Genomic DNA, 9,722 nt, shown 5'->3' with positions numbered 1-9,722 from the left:
TATCATGACAAAGTTGATTTATGTCAGTAATACCATTCAAAAAGTTAAACTTGTATTTTAGATTCATTCATTACACACAGACTGATGTATTTCAAATGTTTATTTCTTTTAATTTTGATGATTATAACTGACAACTAATGAAAGTCCCAAATTCAGTATCTCGGAAAATTAGAATATTGTGAAAAGGTTCAATATTGAAGATACCTGGTGCCACACTCTAATCAGCTAATTAACTCAAAACACCTGCAAAAGCCTTTAAATGGTCTCTCAGTCTAGTTCTGTAGGCTACACAATCATGGGGAAGACTGCTGACTTGACAGTTGTCCAGAAGACGACCATTGACACCTTGCACAAGGAGGGTAAGACACAAAAGGTCATTGCTAAAGAGGCTGGCTGTTCACAGAGCTCTGTGTCCAAGCACATTAATAGAGAGGCGAAGGGAAGGACAAGATGTGGTAGAAAAAAGTGTACAAGCAATAGGGATAACCGCACCCTGGAGAGGATTGTGAAACAAAACCCATTCAAAAATGTGGGGGAGATTCACAAAGAGTGGACTGCAGCTGGAGTCAGTGCTTCAAGAACCACCACGCACAGACGTATGCAAGACATGGGTTTCAGCTGTCGCATTCCTTGTGTCAAGCCACTCTTGAACAAGAGACAGCGTCACAAGCACGTACAGAGAACACTATAACAGATTTCAAAAAGAATTTTGACTTTATAGAGCACAACATTATGTTTCCAATTCTGTGTTGCTATGGAATTCTTCAAAAAATAGTACAAGCAATGAAAGCTCTCTAGATGTGATGTGTTGTCTCCATTTTTATTGATCATCTTACTCAATTATGTCATGCAGAACTCCGCAGAGTAATTCCACTTCATGACCCATCCCAGAGAAACCAGGCAAATACCAGAATGGTCCAATGACTTAGACTACACCAATGACGTAGCTCTACTAGAAAAAGAAAGAACACAACAACAACTAGAGCGCGTCAAGCAGCAGAATGAATTGAAATAGTAATAAACGTAAGCAAGACTAAGGAAATGATAATCAGCCCTGAGTACGGCCCGCATCTTCCTCTACAACTAAATGGAGAGCAGAATGAAATAATTAACAACCTCTCTCTCTCGCCAAGTATTTGGGATCAGTGGTTGCAAATACTTTTAACAATGTAAAACTTTGAAAGGCACAAGCTCGGATAGCCAACTGGAAGCTAAAGAGTATTTGGACAACCAAATGTGTTCCTACAGAACTCCATGATGCTAATTTTTAACACCTCTAGCTTCTGCTTTCTCCTATAGTACATATAAATGAACCAGCATTCATTAAGGGTGTTTAATAAATAAATAAATAACTTGGGCCATAGACTGTTGTTTGGTTCTTTTCCCACGTTTACCAATAGGGCAACAACCTATCAGCTATTCGCATTAATAGTGCCTTGTCACTGTCACTAGCTTATGAATGGTTTTGAAAAGTACATTCCCAAAATGTCCACTAGGTGGAACTATAGGCTAATTCTCTTAATTTGGGCATCTCTTGCGCTCTCCCTCTCTCTCTCTCTCTCTCTCATATATTGCAATGCATTTCTTTTTTTTATTTTGAATCTTTGTGCTTTAACTTCATTTACATTTTTAATCCACTTTATAAACTTGCTTGTTGATATTTGTTTCCTCCGTTTTGACCTAATGGTGTATTTTTACATCAGTAAATAAGTACGAAATGTAAATTAGAAAGCATTCTCCCATCTTGTGCTTTATGAAGATGTGTTTATTTTGTTAATTTGATGGCACAAAAATTTCAACTTTTGCTGTTTTTTTATTAATTTCCATATTTCAAATATTGTGGATATTTTTAAAATCAGAATAGTAACTACTAGGGCAGATGTAACAGAATAGTTATTTGTTTTCTCTGATGCTTTATTTTAATAGAAATGTGAATACTTTCTGCAGAATAATCTGTCTTATTTAGAAGATAAAAAATTAGAAGCTAAGGATTTACTTTCGAAAATGAAGAGAATAGGTTTTTAAATTATTTTAAAAGGGCAAAAGCTAATTAATAGCAGTTATATAGTTTTTTTTAAATAAACTGTTCCTGTCAAACAAAGTAAATAAGTTTTTGTAATTGCAGAGTAAACTCTTCCTAGAAAATTTGACTGAATATTTATTTTAATAATTTTGTTCATGTTCATTTTATGTTTTTACAGGATATTGTACCAGTGGATGCATCATATGAAATTAAGGAGCTCTATGTATCTGAAAACAAGCTGGACTTAGCCAAAGCAGATGCAGAAACTTTACCAGCATTGCAGATTAACAAGGTACATATTTTCCATTTATCTATACTGTATATATAAAATTCTTTTCGTGTTTGAAATGGAAATGACGTGTATGACCACGCGATATGGAAATCACATTGAGAACAAAGTGGACGCTGGGAGGCACGGAATGTTGGGCTGCTCTGCCGAGTTGAGAGCTTCACAGTTTCGGGCAGCGTCCTATCTTCTCGCACTGTTTGTGACACTTCAAGTGCCCCGTCGGCTCCAGGGAGAGTGGAAATCTTTGCGAAGGAGTGTAATCGGCGCCATTGAATCAGGACTCTGTTTGTAAATTGCCTTACACAACTACTTACTGTCCCTTAAGGTGAGTTCGGGTCACTAAAACCCCGAAACATTCAAGGTTGCTTTTGTAATCAATTATTTTAAGAAGATGGAGAGTTTACATGAAGAAGTCTGTACATCTTCTTAGATGTAAAGTGTTGGACTTGGGAATTGTTTGGACCTCCTGCCCATTAAGCACGGAAGGGCAGCGTCCACATTTATCAGAATTATTTTTCTCTTGAATCACAGGCACATAGTGCAAGGTTGTCAGGCGCTGTAATTCCTTTTTGTATTCGGCGCCCTCGCGCCGACCAATTAACCTGTTCCACGTCATCCCTCCGTAGGCACGCGATGACGTGAACGTGTTTGCAAAAAGTGATGTCTCCTGCCCTGCAAAAATACTATAAAAGTCGATCAGCCGGCGCGCACGTGCGTAGCTGTGCCGGCCTTTGAGACGGTGACTGCGCTTCTGCCTTAAGTGAAAGTAAGCACTTTTAATTTTTTTCCTCCTTCCCCTGAGCTATAGCCCAGACAACTGCAAAAACGGGATCCCTTTTCTAGACCGCGGCAAACTAATATTAAGGCGCTTCGCACTTTCTTTTGCACGTATAGGGTTATGAGGTCGCGGGAGGCACGCACAGGAGTGGAGGACCGACAGTGCCATCCCAGCCGGTTAATGGCAGGGCCGTCTCTCCAGTCTACACGAGACCCGCTGCGACGCTCCCCAAAAGGCGCTCATATCGTCAGCGAAGACGTCTCTCTACACTATAGAAAAGAAAAAGGCAAATTTCCTTTCTTTATACCTTTTTTCCTTTTATCCCAAACCAAAGCCTTTCTCTCTCAACACTGCAGAGGACACAAAACTAATTTTCCTTAATTGCTGGTAATGCCAGTAAGGCACATATTACCACAGGCAGAAATTTGGACGTTCACAAAGAAAATGTAATTTCTCTACCACAGCCGTCGTGTAGCTCCTTTCAAAAGGGATCTACTACTGAGAGCTAATCCAAATACATTTTAGCTGCTGTTAGTACTATTTACCTGTTGTGTTATACCGCCATTAAAATGTAGTTTACCCGAAACCACTCCAGTAGTGCTCAATGTATCTTTACTTCTTAAAATGTTAATGTGTTACTGTTTAATAACTTACAGACTACATTTTATTTTTTTCCCTTGCATAAAGTGAGCGAATCCACTGGGTAATCAGCTAGTACCTTATACTGAATGAATACTTATTTACTTAGACTTAATTCTTAAAAAGACATAATTACCAGGAAAAGGCCCTTGAACGATGTTGAGACCTGGAGAAATATGTGATCCCAGGCTGAGAATGAGCTTAACTTCTTTTGTTTGTTTTTTGAAGATCCATGAAAGAACACACAGAGATTGATGTGGCTATGATCAAGGCATGTGAAATGTTCTACAAAGGCTTTGTAAGACCTTTGATCTCAACAGCTCAAATGTGCACCCTAAAACAATCTTCTCGCCATCTCCCTGTTTCACCCTAGAGAGATATCTTAACACTTTCTACAAGAAATGCAGCAAAAAGACATTTAGACCGGCAAAAGGCCTGTTTAATATTGAATTTACTAGAGGGAACAGATACAATGCTTATTTTTCTTCAAGTGACACAGTAGCTCCCATTACAGCTCAAAGTGGCTGGTGAGTAATATGGCTCTCCTGTGTGATGTAAGTTGCAAACAAGAAGTTTTTTTTTAGGCTAGGTGGAAGATTGGGAAAATGGCTTCTGTTTTTGTTTGATGGCTTGTGGGTTGTTTGGGGGAGTGCTAGAGTAGAATAGGAGGACCAGGGTGTGATACGAGTTTCATTAATGGAGTTCCTCATAGAAACGATGTTACACAGTGAACTTCTGCCTTGCTTAAAGACCTTGCATCACAAAGCAGGGAATCCTCTATGAATGAAGAAACTCCTCATTCGACGGAGTCCAATAAACTGTAAGGGAGGCAGAGTGCCAAGGATGAAAGGAGCCGCATAGGGAAAGTAACTGTGCAAGTCTGTTGGCTGTTAATAGACAGAGGTTTTAAGTCCTGGAAAGCAGATATAAATACTGATATCTAAAAATGGCAGAGTTGTGGTGGAAACATTCACTCTAAACTTGAGAGAGAGATGCATGCTAGTAAAATCATTATCAAATTCCTGTAGCTGTCTTCATGAGCAAGAGGTAGCACCAACATGATCATCAATACAACTTTTATACAGGTCTTGTAGAAAAGAAAAAACAACCCCAGAATCAACTGGGAAAAACGTAGAGGTTCTGCCTCCACTCTGCACAGCACTCACAGTACCAGTGTACAGGCCAACCATGATAGCCAGGAACCTCGAAGGGATCCCTCAAACTCTCAGGATGTCCCATAGGGCAGCTCAATCAAGAGTCAAACGCTTTGCGAAAATCGACAAAAGGCTACAAAGAAACTCTGCCGATATTTGCATTTGCGCTCCATGAGAACCCTCAGTGCCAGGATGAGGTCAATGGTAGACTGTTCCGGTCGCTGGTAGGTGAGCAAGTGATCATGGATCCTATTGAGGGTGACCCTAGCAAGGACCTTACCCTGCACCAAGAGCAGTGTTATCCCCATGTAGTTGCTGCAATCCAGGTGATCACCCTTCCCTTTCCAGACAGGGACGACAAGTCCCTTTTTCCAGTCAGTTGGGATGATGACAGTCTCCCAAATGAAAGCAAAGATTGCTTGTAATGCCAGGAGGACAGCCTTACCACCAGGCTGGAGAAGTTCACCCCGGATACCACAGATCCCTGCAGCCTTTCCCCTCCTCAGCTGGTTCACCACCTGTGCAATCTCCGTGAGATTGGGTGGTTCACAGCTAATTGGAGTATCAGCCTCAAGGATCGTGGACCCAGAGATATCCAACATACTAGCTGGACGTTCAGCTTTGAACAACTGCTCAAAGTATCCAGCCCAGTGGGTCACAACTGCAGTGTCATCTGTAAGGACCATTCAATCAGCTGCCCTGACTGTGGCTCTCCGAGGAACATATTTAGATGTGCGTAATGCTTCTATTCCTCTGTAAGCAGGACGTGGGTCGCTAGACCACAGATGGTGTATCACTTGCTCACAGATTCCTTTAACAAATGCCTCTTTACCTGCCCTCATATCCCTCGCAGCCTTCCTTCTCGGTTCCCGGTACAGACCAGAGTTGCTATTGAGCCGTGCGCTGCGACACCTCTCAATGATATCCAGGGTGCCCTGTGAGATGAAACATCTCCTTCTGGGAACACCGGTAACACCAACACAACCCTCAGCAACCTTCAGGGTCTTGTCACGGAAGGTCTCCCACATCACATTAGGATCGGCAGTCGTATCCAAATCTGCAAGTTCCTCACACAAACTGCGTGCAAACTCATTAGAAACAGCCTGGTCTTGGAGTCTGGCCAAGTCCAGACTCCTTTTTCTAGTAGGCGGTAACCTGCTGGACCTAAGCTGGATCCTAAGAGTAGCAACAAGTAGTGTGTGGTCAGAATTTACAAACTGGGCGCTTCTTTAGACCCTGTATGTTTGCAAGATCCTTCAGCGTCTGCCCACGAGGATGTGATGGATCTACTTCACCGCACCACCAGTATTGGAGTACCAAGTCCAACGATGCAGTTCTGGGCGCTGGAACCAGGATCCAGTGATTCGCAGCCCCTGACCCTTTGCAAAGTCAAGGAACGTGGAGCCACTTTCACCATGGTCACCAGACCCATGGGGACCGAGACAGTTCTCATAGCCAGCTGCATTGAAGTCACCCATGACCAGAGGAGTGTCACCTTGTGGGCAACCATCAACCACAGAGCGAAGCTGCAAATAAAGTGGCTCCCTCGCCGAGATATCACTCACTGCGGTCGGAGTATACACTGAGACAACAGACAAGGCACCCAGGGAGTGCCGTAATCTGAGTCTTATAATATGTTCATTGAAAGGAGTGATATCGGACACCATCGGAAGAAGCCAATACGCTACAGCAACAGCTACTCCCAGAGTATGACTGCCATCAGACCGACCAGACCAATAAAATGTGTATCCACCTACAAAGATCTGGCCAGTCCCTGATCTGTGCACCTCAGAGAGTGCTGCCACTGAAATGCAGAGTTTACGAAGATCCTCCAACAGCAGAGGAAGATGATCATCTTGCTGGAGAGACAAGACGTTCCATGCTCCCACCCGTATGGGCTGCCTCAAATTGGGACCCAAATGCTGCTGTGCAGTGGGCAATGCCTCCGCACCACACCAGTTCCGATTCCCAACAGACCTGACCCCATTGGCTCTTCAACGGTTTCGACTCTTCCGGGGATGGGGCTCCCGAGGGCTTTCCCCCATCTCTTTCATAATGTGAGCAGCCTTCCTATGGGCGGCTGCAGCAGAGCTACTCCTGTGGAGAGCAAAAATGAGTCCTTTCTGTCATCTCAGAGATTTGTGAAGTTTTTTTAATGGTGGCTGGAGTGCCAATCCTGCCACCAACCCCCATGATTTCCATGCAAGTTGTAGGACCGCTTGCAGGGCCGGATGCAGTTTAACGTCATACCCAGGGCTATGAGAAAGAGAAGAGATTAATTGAAGGAAGAAAGGAAGAGAGCACAAGTTAAAAAGTGGGACAAGAACAGTACAGGATGGTGTATGCCTTATTTGGGTTACCCTAGAAGAGAGCACAACAGAGAGAGAGAGTGTGATCCTGCTAAGAGGATAGGTCCAGATCTTCTTTTCTGTTTTAAAATAGTAGTGAAGGCAGACGGAGGCTCATCTCTCTTTAAAAGTGACTGACTGTTTTATGTTGAACTCCTGCTGTTAATGGGATACTTTTAATTATTTTTATTCATCCAAAGACACTATTTTTATTGAAGCACTGTGGAAACTTCAATTCTTTGTTGTGGAATAAACACTTTGCCCATTTTTGCACTTGTCTGTCTCCTCACTTGTTACTGGTCTATCCTCAGTCTGCAAACTACTGGATGCCTGACCAAGGGACTGTGCCATGGGGAATCACATGTTCTAAGTATGTTTCTCTGGAATACAGTGTTTATCTTAACTCTTTCAGGGCTGATGTCGACTTTTGTCAAAAGGAGCAGCTGACGATGGTAATCGACTGTAAACTGTGACAAAACCAGCTGTTATGTTTTAGTTGGACTCTTGTTGCTAGAAGGAAAGTTAGATTCTTTGGTTTGACCAAGATTTCCTGTGCTCGTGTGGGAAACAATGGCAAAAATGACAGACATCTGGCAAGCGATCAAAGCAAATGCGTAAAGCAAAATACTCCATGGACGACGTTTTTGCCTATTATCTCTGAACTGGACTATGACTTGTTGGACTCCGATTTTGATACAAGTGATTGAAAATGAATGTGAGGTTCCAGCTTCAGCTGATTGGTCCCCAGCTAATCGTTGTACTGATAATGTTCGCCAGGGAGAACTGACACTTAACAATGATAAGAGGTAGAAACCAGATTGCAATGCACTGTGACTTTGTCCCAGCCACGCAAAGACAGCCTGGCAACAAGACTGCCGCATATTCTTGGCAAACTGACAACCACAGCATGCAGCAACAGACGTTTTATGTTGATTTCTGTGTGAAACCATTGCTTTTCAGAAACAATTTGGAAAAAATATTCAGCCCTCAAAGAGTTAAAGTAGTGTTTCTTAACCTTTATGGCCTTGGAACCCAGTTTTACTCTACGTTCTTTGACGATGTACAGACAGCAATTGAAGAGTTGGGTGAGGTAGAGGGGTTGGGGGTTTTGGGGTTCCCATCACTGTTGATCGCTTTTCCAAACCAAGAGTGTATCGCAGCAACTCGGTACTCAGCCCCCACCCCCTCTCCAGGTGTTTTTTTTTCCCAACCCAAGGACTGCCACTTGTAACCCACTGGTGGTAACCTGCAACCGAATACAGTGGTTGAGAAATACTGACTTATATTTATATATGTCAGACATGTTGCATTTACAAAAGACACTTTTCCTTTGTTTATTTTAATGTGGAGCCTTTTCATGGAAATGTTTTGCCAAATCCTTAAAGGATAATCTTCCTTTCTATCTTTCTACACCCCCACATCCCCAGAAAAACTTACAAAACTTACTTACAGCTGTTGTGCTTATCATTACTTATTATTGTTATATTTGATAATCTGTGAAGCAATATTCAGGTAGCTGGACAGTGGTGGTGTGATGCACTTAGCTAAGCATGCACTTCATTTTACAGTGTACAACAAATATGGCAATGAATTTGACATGAACCGATTATACTACATTAAGTTTCATGCTCAATCGTTGCTAGTATTTACCATTAGGGTGGTAGTGGTGGTGGTATAATGGTGTGGGAAACAGTTTCTTGGCATACTTTGGGACCATTAATACCAATCAGTCATACTCATAGCTTAAATGCTACCACCTATTACAGTATTGTGGCCACGCAGGGATGCACATGGGTAGCAACAATTTATTCATCTTGGTGCACTATCATGCTGGATGTATGTCACACATCAAAAGTTGTCTCAAACTGGTTTCGTGAGCATAGTCACTGGATCCAACTCCAATAGAATATCTCTGGATCATGGTATGGCAAGAGATTTACAGGATTATTGCGCAGCTGATAAATCTGCAGAAACTTCATGATGCAGTTATGTCAATATGGACCTAAATCTCCAAGGAATGTTTAAAACAGCTTGTGAAATTCACACCATGTGCAGTCAAGGCTGGTTTTAGAGCAAAAGGAGGCCTTACCCTGTGAGTGTGCATGTGTGTATTGTGGCCATCAGGGGGTGCACCAGCTCCCCAAACACCCGACACACAGGCTTTGACACAAGTTCATACAAGACAAAGACCTTTATTTGGTGTTCAAGTGTTCTAGCAAGAGTTTCTGACACCACAGACACACATACAGTTAAGCAAAACAACTTTCTTTCTTTCGCTTTCTTCCTCTCTTTCTTTCTTTCTCTCGCTCTCCACTCCTTCCAACTGTGGCTCCTGAAGTTGTGGCAGGCAGCTCCTTTTATGTTATCCATAGAAGTACTTCCGGTGTTCCAAAGGCTTGGCCCTGGAGTACTTTTGGGTAAAGATGGAGACCTACAGAGTAGAGCTCTGTAGTCCTCTCTGCACCTCCTGGTGGTGTCCACAGAACCCAGC

General features: G+C 42.6%; 1 protein-coding gene across 1 annotated transcript in view; it reads left to right on the top strand.

The window, feature by feature from the left end:
- The first annotated feature begins 4 nt into the window (after window positions 1-4).
- The window catches only part of LOC114654132 (bifunctional 3'-phosphoadenosine 5'-phosphosulfate synthase 1), a 75,007-nt gene continuing 65,289 nt past the window's right edge, over window positions 5-9,722 (top strand). The window contains exons 1-2 of the mRNA XM_051929459.1: window positions 5-22; window positions 2,202-2,315. Of these exons, the coding sequence (XP_051785419.1) occupies window positions 5-22; window positions 2,202-2,315 (132 nt within the window). The remainder of the gene's footprint in view (window positions 23-2,201; window positions 2,316-9,722) is intronic.

Source organism: Erpetoichthys calabaricus, chromosome 7 (genome assembly GCF_900747795.2).
Source record: "Erpetoichthys calabaricus chromosome 7, fErpCal1.3, whole genome shotgun sequence".
NCBI lineage: Eukaryota > Metazoa > Chordata > Cladistia > Polypteriformes > Polypteridae > Erpetoichthys > Erpetoichthys calabaricus.
Note: the sequence above shows the minus strand (reverse complement) of the source record. Positions and strands in the feature narration are given on the sequence as shown.